Source organism: Lotus japonicus, chromosome 2 (genome assembly GCF_012489685.1).
Source record: "Lotus japonicus ecotype B-129 chromosome 2, LjGifu_v1.2".
Lineage (NCBI taxonomy): Eukaryota > Viridiplantae > Streptophyta > Magnoliopsida > Fabales > Fabaceae > Lotus > Lotus japonicus.
Window position 1 is genome coordinate 64,932,551 of NC_080042.1, and position 15,865 is coordinate 64,948,415.

General features: G+C 35.7%; 2 protein-coding genes across 7 annotated transcripts; one reads left to right on the plus strand and one right to left on the minus strand.

Moving 5' to 3' along the window:
- The first annotated feature begins 900 nt into the window (after positions 1 to 900).
- LOC130738870 (uncharacterized) lies at positions 901 to 11,993 on the plus strand. 6 transcript variants are annotated; one of them, XM_057591048.1, is made up of 11 exons: positions 939 to 1,016; positions 1,103 to 1,262; positions 1,821 to 2,125; positions 2,295 to 2,529; positions 2,977 to 3,146; positions 6,943 to 7,085; positions 7,242 to 7,419; positions 7,509 to 8,088; positions 9,459 to 9,571; positions 11,264 to 11,507; positions 11,622 to 11,993. In XM_057591048.1, exons 3-11 carry the CDS (start codon positions 1,935 to 1,937, stop codon positions 11,847 to 11,849), a joined length of 2,082 nt encoding a protein of 693 aa, XP_057447031.1. In that variant the 5' UTR covers positions 939 to 1,016; positions 1,103 to 1,262; positions 1,821 to 1,934; the 3' UTR covers positions 11,850 to 11,993. The 6 variants fall into 6 exon arrangements, with proteins under 6 accessions (XP_057447032.1, XP_057447033.1, XP_057447029.1 ...); XM_057591049.1 differs by lacking the exon at positions 1,103 to 1,262 and having other exon boundaries at positions 901 to 1,016; XM_057591050.1 differs by lacking the exon at positions 1,103 to 1,262 and having other exon boundaries at positions 901 to 1,016; positions 1,858 to 2,125.
- Positions 11,994 to 12,962: 969 nt separating this feature from the next.
- On the minus strand, positions 12,963 to 14,219 carry LOC130738872 (VQ motif-containing protein 20). Its single transcript, XM_057591052.1, has one exon. It carries the CDS (start codon positions 14,141 to 14,143, stop codon positions 13,385 to 13,387), a length of 759 nt encoding a protein of 252 aa, XP_057447035.1. The 5' UTR covers positions 14,144 to 14,219; the 3' UTR covers positions 12,963 to 13,384.
- Between the last annotated feature and the right edge of the window lie 1,646 nt (positions 14,220 to 15,865).

A 15,865-nucleotide genomic window follows, 5' to 3' on the forward strand; every position in this document is an offset into this window, starting at 1 on the left:
AAATTACACAACTTAAAAATGGTGCATATTAGGTTCTCCCTAAATTTGGAGAGCATCTTCGGTGTAGGGAAATATCTCACTTTTAATTTTGTCAAAATTTGAGCTTCGATGACTGTGATATGGTATCGTCGAACATACATGGTTATAACCATGTGTTTTTTTGTACAGTAGAAAGTTCAACCATGTGTTGTTTAATGAGGTTGAATTAGATTTTCTTTTTATTTTTCCTTTACTTTACCCATTACCACATCATATTAATAATTATTAAAGTAAAAATAATTAAAATTAAAAATAACAAAAAAAAAACTCTTTTTTCTCCTCCTCCTCCTTTCACATTCATACACTCTCTCCTAAGAATAAAAAACCTTCAACCCAAATTATAAAATGAGTTGATTTTTTTTGTTTGATTTTTTCCTAACTTAATGTATGATTTACGCGAATTTAATTAGTAGTTTACATTTAAAATCTTCATTTGAGGAAAGGGGAAATTGCTTAACCTTCTTCTTTTATAAAGATAAAGATAAAGCATTGTGTATCTCATCTCATGAAGTTACGTAGTCTTATTCTAAGTGGACCAATAATTGTTAAAATATATGAGTCAATCGGATTATGGAGATACAATAACTTAAATAACCCCAATGATAAAGATGTTCAATGGTGTTATGGATACAGTAACACAGACTGACAGACTCTCTCAACAAATAATTTTTCTGAGATTTGATATTGTGACATAACTTTTACGGGATTTAGCTTGCTACCATTAATACAGCTTATACATAAAAATATCTTATTTCATTTCTTCATATTTCAAAATAACATGACATTAGTTCTTCTCATTTTGGTTCTTTTTATATTTTTTAAATAAAGAGATATATAAAGGTAACCACAAATTTAAAAATTGGAATTGTAATTAAAAAAAAAGAAGAAAGAATAATAGAACCTGCTTGCAATGGGAAAGAGAAACACACGCAATCCATTTCCCTGCACCTGCGAGTTCGTGATTCTATCCCAACAAGGTAACAACTCCAATTCTTCCCCCATTGACAAACCGAATCTTCATGCTTCTTCAACACTCATCACTGTTTTTCTTCATCAAATTCAGATTCTTCACATCACCTTACATGTTCTAACCCAGAGTTACCCAGTTCTGGGTCTATGTTGTTATCCTTAGAATTTCACTTCGCTCTCTGACATAGCGGAAAATCTCACGATTTTAAGCTACCCCATTTGCCAAAGTTGAGATTTTTTCGCTGCATTTCAAGGTGGGTCACTTGGGTTTTGCTTGCTTGCTGGGGTTAGTCGGTGATGCAATACAATGTCTGTTCTTTGTTTTTTCTAGTTTATTTGGATGAATTTGGGGTCATGATGAGTTTATTTGATGTGTTTGTGCAAGTGGAAGTGTGATTGTGTTGTGTACAAGTTTTTTTGAGTTGAGTACCCTGGTGTTTATCTATCCTCAATTTTTACATGTTTGTTTTGTGGGTTAATGGCACACTGCCCCTGTTGCTGAATCTAAGTTTAGTAGTATTTTTGATGAATAAAGAAGTTTGAGAAATTGTAATAACTTTTTGTAGTTTTAAAGTCTGCTCATTCTGCTCCAATTGTAAAATATCAATATATCATGCTAATGTGATTGGATGTGTTGGCCTTTTTGTAGTTTCATTAAGTTGCTGATTCAAAGTTTAGTAGGATTTTTGATAAATAAAGAAGTTTCAGAAATTTTAAGAACTTTTTGTAGTTTGTAATTTTGCTCATTCTGCTCCAATTGTAATATATCAATATATCATGCTAATGTGATTGATGTGTTGATCTTTTTGCAGTTTCATTAATATTTCGTTGGCAACCTTTATGTTTCAGTAAATGCGGTATAGTTAAGAACTGAATATTGGCTGTCTTGTTTTCCAACTCGATAAGATAAAGTGGCGAGAAAAGAGATGGCTGTAGCTGAGAAAACTAGAAATATGCTTGAAGGTCTGGTAAAAGAAGGATCATTTAAATGGTTGCTCGGCAAAAAGAGCTACTTTGGTGAAGAGTTTGAGGAGATGGAAAAATCACCCTCGGCTGGGAGGAATTTGATACAAGAGCTATCTCCAATTGCAAACTTAGTTGTTCGTAGATGTTCAAAGTAAGTGGCATTTCTGTTCAGCTCATTTACCTGGCAATGTTGCTTCATTATCTGCTTTCAAGTTTTCACTTTTGTTAGATTTAGTTTGTGGCCCTTCACATGATTTTTTGTTAGAAGTGCCTGGAATTTTGATTGAAAATTCAACTGTAACAAGAAACAAATAATGCAGAATCCTTAAGATCTCTTCAAGTGAGCTTCAAGAAAGCTTCAATCAAGAGGCTTCTGATTCTATAAAGCATCCGTCACGATATGCGAGGAACTTATTGGAATATTGCTGTTTCAAAGCACTTTCCTTGACTACACAAATGTCTGGTCATCTCTTTGATAAAACATTCCGGCGCTTGACATATGACATGATGATTGCTTGGGAAGCCCCAGCTACTGCCAGCCAACCTTTAATTAATGTATGTTTACAGAGTACGAGTGAGATTTTTTTTGAAGTCATGTGTTGAAGACTGATGTATCAGGAATTAGTTTGGAAATCATATACAGAATCTTCTCTTATCTAATGCCTTTGTTGTTGCGATTGGCGGGCGTTTTACAATAAACTGTGGCATATCACGAGAAACACGTAACTGGAGTAATATCTTTAAAAGAACAATAAGTTTCTGTCGATATTAATTATTTCTGTTCATATCTATTAGTGAATGCAAATTATACTCAAAATTTCTCCTTGGTTATTCTCTGAACATGATATTTTGTTAATTTCCATTGGTCATATCAAATAGGTATTATTTGCTATTGTTAAGTGTCTATCCTCCTAATTATCCACACTATTCTATTTTATATACATACTATAGGTTTGTTTGTGGTGTCTTTAGTATTATTGATGGGCATCAACTTTCTTGAAGGTCGATGAGGATGTATCTGTTGGTTTAGAAGCTTTCTGTCGAATAGCTCCTGCAATTCCTATCATTGCCAATGTCATTATTAGTGAAAATCTTTTTGAAGTGCTGAGTTCGACAACTGGTGGTCGCCTTCAGTTCCCCATGTACGACAAGTACCTCTCTGGCCTAGAAAGGTAATAACTTGAAATATATACTGCTTTCCCTTCGTCCAACATTCCTTTGACTTCCAAGTTTCTTTTATACAAGCCACCTTTCCTGGATCTTGTGTATATTTGAGTATTTATTTTTCCTTTTCTTCTTCATTAGTGTTGAGATATGTAGATTAAATAAATAGGGAATAAATATATTTAGTATATTTTATCTTTTATTAGGATAGATCTTTTCCTTATTTAGCTATCCCTAAACTCTTGTATATATATATATGTACTCAGCTTCATGAAATAATCAATCAGAATATTTCATTCAAGTTGGTATCAGAGTCTCTGTGACCGAGAGGTCTAGAGTTCGATCCTTGCTCCCCTCACTTTCTAATTAAAAGTGGAATTTAATTAAGCACATGGTAGGCGGGTCTGTGCATTTATCCACACTTCAAGCCCAAAGGGCTCTTGCGTGAGGGGGCGTGTTAGAATATAATATAAAACCATTAAAGTGACCCTTACCCAACAGCTTAAGCTTTTGGGATTAAGTGGTTGTTTGACAACTCCTATGGACCCTAATGTGAAGCTTCTGCCTAACCAGGGGGAGCCTTATTCTGATCCAGGAAGATATAGGAGGTTAGTAGGAAAGTTGAATTATCTCACAATGACCAGGCCTGATATATCATTCTCTGTTAGTGTTGTTAGTCAGTTTTTAAACTCTCCTTGTAAGAGTCATTGGCAGGCTGTTATTCGGATACTTCAATACATAAAAGGGTCGCCTGGAAAAGGTCTTGTTTATACTGATAGAGGTCATACTAGTATTACTGGATATTCAGATGCGGATTAGGCAGGTGATGCAGGTGATAGGAGATCCACCTCTGGTTATTGTGTTTTTATTGGTGGAAATCTCATCTCTTGGAAGAGTAAGAAACAAAGTGTTGTTGCTAGATCAAGCACCGAAGCTGAGTATCGTGCTATGGCTCATACTACGTGTGAGCTCTTGTGGTTGAAGCACTTACTTCAGGAGTTGAAGTTTTGTGCGATTACTCCTATGAACTTAGTATGTGACAATCAGTCAGCTTTACATCTTTCTTCTAATCCGGTTTTTCATGAACGAACAAAACATATAGAAGTTGATTGTCATTTTATTAGGGAGAAGATTCTTTGTGGTACTATCAAGACTTCTTCTGTTTGCTCTCAAGATCAGCTGGCTGATATTTTTACCAAGTCTTTACGAGGTCCCCGAATAAAATATATATGTGACAAGCTGGATGCATACGATTTATATGCTCCAACTTGAGGGGGAGTGTTGAGATATGTAGATTAAATAAATAGGGAATAAATATATTTAGTATATTTTATCTTTTATTAGGATAGATCTTTTCCTTATTTAGCTATCCCTAAACTCTTGTATATATATATGTACTCAGCTTCATGAAATAATCAATCAGAATATTTCATTCAAGTATTAGAGAAGGCATAGAGCATATTTGTAAGTAGGAGTTCTGAACGTATGTCTCTTTTACCGTTTCCCTGTACTTTAAAAGGGAAATTGACTGTATATACATCTGCTTTGACGGATTACTCTCCTTTCTCATTGATCGTAGAATTCTACTTAGTTAAAAGAAAAGAGGAAAAAGACATTTAAATTTGGCACATGGAAGTGCAATTTTGTTGCAAAATCCAAACTTTATTTTAACTTTTTTAGTACTAATAGTTTCAAAATGTTTTTTTAGTTCCCTATATATTTACTTGCCAAATATGATCCCATATTTTCTGAAAAAATTTGATGGAATACTTGTCAATTTTACTGCAGTCTGCAACAAATATCTCTGATTTGAGAAGAGTAAAACTTTGGGAGAGTTGGCTTACAAAGATATAGATCGTACTGCTTTGCTCTAATACCTGTTGAAATTTTGAGAACATGGAAAGGGAAAGAGGGATAGAGAGGCAACAATATGAAATATAATTCAGTAGTAGAGCTTTGTAAAATTATGTTCAAACACTGACATAACACCTTCAATTATACCCTTTGACATGGGTGCACTATAAGCAACTACATGCACTTAACCAGTAACACTTTTCTAATCAAGTTATGATAAACTATGGGTCAATAGTTATAAGGAGCACGTCTTCTGCTCATGTACTTTGATTCTTCTTTTCTAATCATGTTAATAGCTTAGGTAGCATTGAAAAAACCCTATTACATGTTTTTAGTAGCACATCTTCTGCTCATATACTCATTTGTAATGTTTTCAAAAACTTTACTGAACCTAGAGAATTAATGTTTGTGCTGATGACACAGAAGAATTGGCCTGTAAAAAGCATTCGAACTTGGTTGGCTTTACCAGTATTCTTTAACAATAGGAAAAGGGACAGTATAGTTTAAATACTCAACAGGAAAACTTATTATTTAGCAGACCCTTACCCTGTATCAGTGTTATCAAATCGCGATCGCGGAATATCGCGGCGAGGCCAAAATCCGCTACTTCATTTAGCGGATAGCGTCGCAGGCAAATAGCGGTTAAAATAAGTAAAAAAAAATATAGAAAAACAGCTTGTTGTGCTGTTTGTGCTAGTAAAAAACAGTTGCAAAAAATAAATAAAATTAAGACATCTAATGAAATGCATAAAATGATCATGATAGAACAAATTTTAGAAACAAAACAGGGGAAAAAAAACAGAAAATAAAAAAACATTGTATGTAATGACAAAAATAAACAAAAGATGATGTGAAGAAAGAACAAATATTAGAAACATAGGTTCACATTCACAATGGAAGAAGAAAAACAGAACAGATCATGATGGGAGAGGAGAAAAAGGAAGAACAGATATTAGAAACAAAACAGGACGGTAAAAAACAGAAAACAGAGTGTGAAAAAAAAAAAAAAAAAGAGAGTCTGAAAATGTGCAGAAAGAAGGAAGGGAAAAAGAAAAGTAAAGAAAACAGGGTATGGAAAAAGTAAACAGAGGCTAAAAACATAAAACGGAAGAGTACGTAAAAGAAAAAGAAAGAAATAAAAAAAAAACAAAAAAACAGAGCATGGCAGAGTGAAGAGATGGGAGCCAGAAACTCGCCGGAAAAGTCATCAGAAAAGCTATTGGGGTTGCCGGAGATGAGGGTCAGAAGCTTGATGTAGAAGGAGGAAGAGAGAAGGGAAAACTCCGAAAGGTTTTGAGGCTTTTATAGAGTGAAGATTTTAAGTTATAAAACTTTTCTTCCATTAATTGGGTACAATTAATTCAGTCGGTGGCTGATTCCCACCTCCCAAGCGGTGCCTTTTTGAAAAAAAGTCCTAAAATCACACGTGATCTTCTCTTCCACCGCTATTTTCGCTTTGCCCGTCATGGCGCTATTCAGTTTTGTGGCGCTATTGCGTTTATCGCGTTTGCCGCTACGTCGCGGCGACGCGATCGCGGCACGGCGAATTTCCGCTACGTTATAGCGGCATAGCGGCGCTATAACCGCTATTTAACAACACTGCCCTGTATTTGTGCATGAACACCTTATTAAGTTTGTAGTTTATACTGAAAATTCAGGTTGGTGTATGTACATAATTCTGCCAGACAGGCTCGTGGACCAAAGTCCAGGTTCATTGCTTCTAATCACATCCGGAAATGACCAAATTATGAAAAAAAATTAAGTACTAAACGAGGGTGATACGTTTTCAGTGCAGTTTATTTGATAATTTCAAAGTTGCAGCATTTGTATTATTTATTTGCTTCTGTTTCTGGTTCAACAGAGTTAATAATTTTGTTGAAATATTTACTATTTAGTATGTGGTCAGAGGTAGGTGCAAAAAACTCATGCCACATTTTTTAATCTTTACAGAGCAATAAAAAAAATGAAGAGCAATTCAGAGTCCTCTCTCCTTTCTGCTATAAGATCCTCTAGAGGTGAGAAGGTTCTTGAGGTTGATGGAACAGTCACAACACAGCCAGTCCTTGAGCATGTAGGAATATCCACCTGGCCTGGTAAGTGTATGAAAAAATACATTTACGTACCATCTTTATCAAGCCTGTGTTCCCTTAAAATTTGTAATATATATATTATGATAAAGTAGATGTATGCATTGTTTATTCTTAAGAACTTATATGAATCTTCTTAACGTCTTTGTGGCATGCATGCAGGAAGGTTAGTCCTGACAGATCATGCACTTTATTTTGAAGCGCATCGTGTTGTATCTTATGAAAAACCAAAAAAATATGACTTATCAGACGATCTAAATCAAGTTGTTAAACCTGAATTGACTGGACCATGGGGTACTCGACTTTTTGACAAGGCAGTCTTCTATAGCTCTGTATCACTGTAAGTAATTGTACATTTATTTTCATAGATAATGGATAACTGCTGACTGATTATCTTGCCATCAACTTTTAAATGTAATTCTTTTGTAGATCAGAGCCAGTTGTACTAGAATTTCCAGAGCTTAAAGGTCATGCTCGTCGTGATTATTGGCTAGCTATCATCCGAGAGATTCTTTTTGTTCACAAATTCATAAGCAAATACAGAATCCAAGGGGTTGCACGGGATGAAGCACTCTGGAAGGCTGTTTTAGGAATTTTGCGTTTGCAAGCCCTCCAAGATATTAGTTCTGCAATCCCTATACAGAATGACTCTCTGCTCATGTTTAGTTTATGCGATCAGCTTCCAGGTGGAGACTTGATATTAGAAACCCTTGCAGATATGCCAAATTTAAGGGAGTCAGGTCACAACAATGATTTCAGGGCTGTAAGTGGAATGCATTCTATCTCAGTCTCGGACATGGTTTCTAACCTGGGATTTGGATTTGGAACAAGTTCAAGCAACTCAAATGTGAGCAGCATTACTGTGGGTGAAATATCTGTTGGAGAAATGACTTCGTTGGAAATAGCTGTTAAAGAATCTAAGAGCAATTATAAAAAGGTCATATCTGCACAAGCAACAGTTGATGGTGTTAAAGTTGATGGTCTTGACACTAATTTGGCTGTTATGAAGGTACTAATTTGATCATCTTCTTTTACCTTTTAGTCAAGCTTTTACAGTTTTGCTGCAACTATACTGTTGATAATGAATTATAGTTAAACAAAAGGTATTGCATCTTGGTTGTAACTTGTAAAGATACACTGGAGTACTGGACTGCAGATCCTATTTACGGTTGATAGGAAAATCCGCACTGCAACTGTTTGGGTAGGTCATGTGACGTGAATGCTTTGCAAACTTCTCTCTCTGTTTCTAAATGACGTAGTAATAATGTAATTAAGCCAAATTGTTGAATGACCACTCTCACTTGGAGTAGTGTGCTATTTGAATCCTATGCCAGGCTGTACGGCTTTTACTCGGCAGTCAATCCTACATAGTAACAATAAAGGATGGATCCGAAAAGGCTATGGCGAGATAGGGGTTGGCTTCTATACCAAAATTATAATGCAAACCATGTAATTTCTACGACACGTAAATATGCAAATAAAAGTATCCAAAGTTAAAGACATTCATACTAAATCATAAATTATAGTCAAAAGTCTAAACACAGTCACCAACTCACCATCAATCTAGAAGCAACAAGACCATAAGTATGAAGTCAAATACAAAGATGGTTGAGTAAATAGAAAAAAATAGAACAATTTAGATGAAACATAGAAGAACGTGAACTAAGAAGTTTGAAGGAATAAGAAAGAACAGAAGACAGAAACCTGTGTGTTGCGAAGCATAAACAGAGATTGTGATCTGACTCTGATGCATGAATACCAAAAGAAGAAGTCCTTCAAACAGCAGGTCATTGATCAGAAAAAAATGCAGTTGGCTGGAAACAGAGACCGGTGACCAGTGAATCACTGGGTCAGACAATTGAGTTTGAAAAAGTGGTAAATTCTTTGAACGAATGATCAAGTAGGATGAAGGGTTTCAAAGTTCAAGCCATATATTGAGAGGTCCCATATTGACTAGAGATATGGCCTAGCTAGCCCTAATATATGAGAAGGGAATCCTCACCTCTTAGCTAGCATTGGGGTAGAGTTAGGCCTCCCAAATTCTAATACCATATTAATGTTTCTGAAGCATAAAACACAAGAAATCAGGAGACTATTAAAGAAATTGGTTTTAAAACTTAAAAATACTGGCCAGATGTGGGTCTTCAGCCCTGTTCACCATAGTGACTGCTGAAACTACTCTTTTTCTGAGACACTGGCTGTAAGCGACTGAGCACCTGTAGTGGCCGTTTACCATGACCCAACGGCCCTATAGTGCTGCTACCACACACAACTGAATCTCTGTTCCCATTTATTTATTCCAAATTCAAAATAGCTAACTCAGCTTCCATCACTTATCCTATTTTGACTCTGACACTTATCATTTATCTCTACTTTCAGGAGTTACTTTCTCCTCTAGATGAACTAAGGAAGTCTCTTCAGTCCTTGGCATATTGGGATGATCCGTGGAAGTCTTCTGGGTTCTGTCTGTTCTTCAGTTACATCATCTGCAGGTAAAACTTTCATAGACTGATCAGTGTTCTATTGACCTTTTAGTTGTTAAGAGGTGGAAGAAAATGGAGATAGCTTTAATTGAAATATTATGCAATTTTAATCGGAATTAAAAACAAAAAAAAATTGAGGGGAAAAACTGAAATATGGGTACTCTTCTAAATTGTAATCATGATAGGAATACACCATCAGTAACAAGGGTCTAGAAATAGGAGTGTTAGAGGGGATCAAAAGTCAAAACCCCTAACTGGTCTGTTTTTGTAATAAATGCATACTAACTAGTTAAGTGTAGATTAGTTATTCAGTTAGAGTAACCGGTGGATTGGTTGGTGGAAGAAAAGGGAAGGGAAACCCAATGAGAGGGTTATTCAAATTTTATTTTAGAGGTTGGCAGAACTGTCTCTCGACCAGACAGTGATCTTGTACACATTCTTTGTCCTATTCCCAGTGTGTATAAACATTGGGGCAGATTGGAAATTAGGGTTTTTTAGTATTAAACCAGTTTTCTTAACTTTTTTTGGCACCAGTTCTATCAAACAAGGAAAGTTTTGGGGATAACTGAAATACTCAATGAACCTAGAACGCATGATCATAATTTGCAGCTTGCTAAGCATTGATATGTTTGATTTGTTGAAATTATATGGTCTTTTAGTTGGAGAAGGAGGAAAGAGAATACATGGCTGAATAATTTGAAATTGATATCTATTTATATGATACAAAAGACCCCCTATTTATTTTGCATAGTAGACTCTTGGTCCTAATTAACTCAAGAAACTAATCATGAAATTAAAGAAATATGAAAATCTCTCCTAAGGAATATAGTACAAGATACTGAAAAAACTTTTATGATACTTATGACATTATGAGATCTTTTTTAAAAATTCTTGCATGGTTCATATCCAGATTCCTGAAAATTCCAATCCTAGTTTTATGAATGATAAAACAGTAATCTTTTGTTAATCAAGATAACTTCTCTGAAAATTGGTAAATAGATCTGGGAAGTTAATTTTACCTACCCTACCTCAATACACCTCCCCTCTAAATCAACCCAGCCCTGGCACATCCTTCTCAATTCTTTCCAATAGTCTTATGTACAAGCTCGCAAGTATAAAATTGGTCTCTTAGATTTTTCTTAGTCCAGTTGGTCTCTCTATATTATCCAGTGTTTTTCTACATGTTCCTGTATAATGTAATTTTTAGTTTCTGCTATTGTTGATAAAGTATATTGGGTAACAAGTATTCTGTAAGAAAAAAAATTACTGAATAATTTGAATTCTCATTTTTAACCTTTTTTGTGTTCTTATTATGATGATAGATTTGAGAGTATTATGGTCTAGACTGATGTTAGAACCCAGCCAAGAAGAAGATAGAAACTATGATATTGTGGAATATGAACCCTAATTCCCAAATAAGAATTAGAGAGAATGTACAAAGTTGCAGAGCATTCGAGAGGCTCTGCTCTCTCCCAAGTCCCAATTTCCTAAATGATCCCAAAAGATACCTAAACTCTTCTAGCAATCCCTTATTTATAGGCTATAAGCCCACTAACACTAAGCCCACTAATAATAAGCCCACTCTAAGGTCTCTATCATCTGACTCATGTAGCCGAACTACCAAATAGCAAAAGGTTTAGATGACAACAATGATGATATATTTGCCTTCTTTTGATAACTCAGATCATCATATTATTGCAGGGGTTGGCTTGGCTATGCAATGGCAGCAGGGCTTGTGTTACCCGCAGTTTTTATGATAATTACCCGATGTTTTAGCCAAGGTAGGCCTGTTATTGAAGTTAAGGTAATAGCCCCACCGCCAATGAACACAATGGAACAGCTTTTGGCTGTTCAGAATGCTGTCTCTCAAGCTGAACAACTCATACAGGATGGTAACATAATTCTGCTCAAGCTCCGCGGCTTGTTGTTGTCCATTTTTCCTCAGGTGTTGTCGCATTCCCTTCCTGCTGAATTGTGCTTTTGACTACAAAAAGTTATTTTGAGAAGTTTATGCACTGCTGTCACATTATAATACTTGCTTCCATATGATAATCATCAGGCGACAGAGATGTTAGCCTTTGCTCTTCTATCAGCAGCCTTGGTTTTGGCTCTCTTGCCTTGTAAATACCTAGTTCTGCTAGTGTTCTTGGCGGTATTTACAATGTATTCACCTCCAAGGAAAGCTAGCACAGAGAGATGGAATAGGAGACTGAGGGAATGGTGGTTTAGCATACCAGCAGCTCCTGTTACACTTGAAAGAGATAAAGAGGAAAAGAAGAAAAAGTGATGGTATAATCTTTTGTGAGGTGTGTACATGTTCATGTTGAATACTTCTTTGTTGTCTGTTGTCTTATGTATACAGATGTTTAAAGTGTAAAACTGAACAGTGTAAGAAAAATAATTAGCAAATGAAATGAATCTCTTTCCCTTAGAGGTGTCTACAATTTTATTAGAGCAACACAACCTTTTCAAAGCAAGTTTGGATCCACTTTTAGGGCGTTTGCGAAAACAACTTAATTAAGCACTTATGGCCGTTGGTGCTTGTTCATAAGCCAATTTGAGAATTTATTGAAATAAGTTGAAAATAGGTTATAAATAAGTATAAACTCTTATTTATAAGCTATTCTGAACAATTTAGAAAAATAAGCACATAAGCTTAAAACAACTTATAGGTAGGCCATAAACTATTTAAATATGTTATCTCAAACACTTGGGTATAAGATAAGATCAAAAGTTTTTCCAAAGACCTTAATCTCCTCATAATCACTTCTCCCTCTCATAAGGGTTACTCTTGATAACTTCTCCCAGGATCACTTAAACTGAGTTTTCCAACACACACTATGTTAACATGCAATTGGTGAATTGAGAAAGGATTTCTGTTGTGTTCCAACTATGTGTTGGGTCAAAGAATTTTGATAATCTATTGTTTGGCCCCCAAGGCTTTTTCACTATGATCCAGCTCCACTTAAGTTCTTAATAACTCTTCATCCTTCCGAAAATAAATGTAAATTTTCTTCAAGGCAAAAAAAGCTGCCATCAGCACATTAAGCATATTGCAGTTAGTTCATCCTAAAAGCACATTTGCATCATTCCAATGCAAAAAAAACGATGAAACCAAATGGATGAATTGAGAGAATGTGCTTTTACTTTTTTCAACTTTTAAGCAAACACTAAAAAGTGTATTTGTATTCAAGCTAATTTATTGCTCCCTAGTCTAATGTATCTCTTTTTTCCATCCATGTAACTCTGAGTTATCATTTCTGATTTGAAACTACTAATTTGAAGGGGAAAAAATGGAGAGAGAGAGAGAGAGAGAGAGAGAGAGAGAGAGAGAGAGAGAGAGAGAGACCCTCCTTGTAATCGATCACCACTCACAGAAATTATAAATGGAAAATATATGCTTCCAACAATTTTATCTTTTCATTATTTTATGCTTTTGCAACCCATAATTACATTGCATCTCTTGAAAACTTTTGCAAGGTTCCTTCGATACACAACTAATTGGTTTTTTATCCTAAACTGTTATACAAATTGAAACACATACGAAAATATCCCAGAAAAGCATGTCAAAGCTCTGAAATCATACATAAAACAAAGAAATAGACACATAGCAACATATACAGAAAGCCAAACCTTCCTTTATTATTCTGGACTACAAATTAATCTATGAAACTAAGCATTAAAAAAATGGAATAATTCATTGTAACCACCACTTTTTCTACAAAAAACAACAATCTCAAAAACAATTTGAAGTTCTATCCTGGAAAATTAGAACTTTTATTGGCATCAAAAATTAAATCCGGAAAGAGACTTCAACTATTGTCAATAGTCACGAAACTCTTTAATCCCTTCCAAGGAGGCAGAGTTTGGAATAGAGGCCCTCATGTTATTAGAGAAGAATAACGAATCCGAGTAATTCAAAAATGGCTGACTCGAGCACATGAAATCAGCCGAGTTTGGCGGCAACATTGCAAAGTTTGTCATGTAAGGGTTCAGCGGAGGCTCCATGATCGGAGGCTCCGCCCCCACAAAACAAGAGTTAACCTGATTTTCACCAATGCTGCTGCTACAATTGTTCTCATCGGTGATCCCCGAAGATGCCTCATTGTCCTCGCTCCTAGCCATAACTACCATCTTCCGGTCGCTCTCCTTGTCCCTTGATGTCACTGTTATGCCACCACCGGGCTCTTGCTTTAATTGAGATGACGGGTTGTTGTTGCACCCGCCATCATCTTGAGAGCGAGAGAGCCCGGTGAGCTTTTGCACCAATGCCATGAAACTCTTAGGGTCTGTGTGTATGACCCGGGGAGAATGCGTGTAGATTATCACCGGCTGGCGTTGCTGCGGTGGCTTGTTTGATCCCGCCACGCTATTAACAAGGGAGGATGATATTGATGATGAGGATGAAGATAAAGATGGTGGTGGTGGTGATGACGATGATGATGGTGATTTTTTAATGGAATGTGAATCCTTATTAATTTTTAAGGATGGCGGCGACAAACCATTGCCATTCCTGAAGACGGTGGTGGTAGTGGTGGTGGTGGTGATTTCTCTCTTTGCCTGGAATTGTGAAGGACTCATGATTTTGGTTTTGAAATGAGGGCAATAAATCAATCATCCACAACAAAGAGGAATGAAATTAGGTTTGGTTATTAACTAGTTTATATATGGGTCAAAAATTTGAAAACAAAATGAAACTAAAATAATAAAGATTACGGTTTTGCAATATTGTTATGGCTTTGTGGAGATGATTGAGCAGATTTGGAAGGTTGAATAATGTGTTGTATAAAATTGATTAGTTTTATGGGTTTTGCATGGTACGTGCAAATTTTGTTATGGGGGTGAGTGTATTTGCCAATGGGGTTTTGACACGTTGGTGTGGTGAGAATTGAGAAGGGGTAGTTTGGGAATTGCGTTGAGTAGAAGAAGTGGTGAGGTGGGGGAAAGTGCGAAACGGTGGGAATTAGTTGAGGGTGGAGGGGCACGTGTTAATCAGAGAAGCGTTTTTGTATGTGGTGTGGCGGCGCATCCGGAGAAAATTTTAAGGTTGTTTTTTCAGAACATGAAATGCCGAGAATCACGTTTACATAAAAAGAGAAATAAAAGTGTAGTATTGATTTATTTATTTTTTATACATGGGAAGATAAATTTTTACTCTGCTTACCACTAGACTACGTTACAATATCTATCTATCTATATATATTAGAAAAGAACAACTTCTAGCATGACGTGTCGCTCTCACAGGCCAAGTTAGTGACGTGTCGCTCCGAGATTAATTCTCACTTAATTATTTACACGTCAGCTTTTCCACCTATTAAGGCCCCGTTTGGATAAACAGCTTAATTAAGCGCTTATGGTCATAAGCGATTATGACATAAGCGCTTATTCATAAGTTATTTTTAAAAATTTATTGAAATAAATTAAAAATAAGTTGTGTATAAGTATAAGCTGTTTTTCATAAGCTATCCTGAGTAGCTTATGAAAATAAGCTGAAAATAGCTTATGGCAGACCATAAGCTGTTTGCATAAGCTCTCCCAAACACTGGTATAAGAGCTTATGCTGTCAGATAAGCTCAAATAAGCTCTTCCAAACTGGGCCTAATTCTCATTTAATAATTTACACATCAGCTTTTCCACCTTGGCCCTATTTGCCATATGTGCCATGATTTTTCTTTACCTTATTTCTCCTTTAACATTTTTTCAATTGCACAGCTCATTGTATCTTTTCAATTGCATCTCGGTAAAAAGTCTGCTAGGGTTCCACTGCCTTTCTCCTAGCGCCGCCCCTCCTTGCGGTCGCCGATGGACTCACTTCGACATCAACCTTCTACTCTCTGAGGCTCACTCCTTGCACCGTCGCCGTCTTCGTCTCCGTCTCCGTCTACCGCAACCGTCGCCGACAGGTCTATCTCTCCCTCTCCCCTCCCCTATGTCCATAGTGACGTGTCAGCACCAGATTAATTCTTAGTGACGTGTCAGCACCAGATTAATTCTCATAAAATTTATTCCACGTGTCAATTTGTTAGAGAGTATAATATTATATAATTTTTAATTGATATATGTTTTAATTTTAAATATTCTAAAATAATTGATTGATATTATTTTAAAAGATTTTAAAAGATAAGATTTGGTCTTTTAATTTATTTTAAATGTATTTTTAGAATATATTAATTAATTTTTATTGAATTTTCGAATTTTTATTAATTCGGGATTTTATGAGTTTTTATTGTGATTTGCTAGATTTTGTTAGTTTTTATCTATCTTTAATTAGTACATTTTTTAATATTAGATTTGATTGGAATT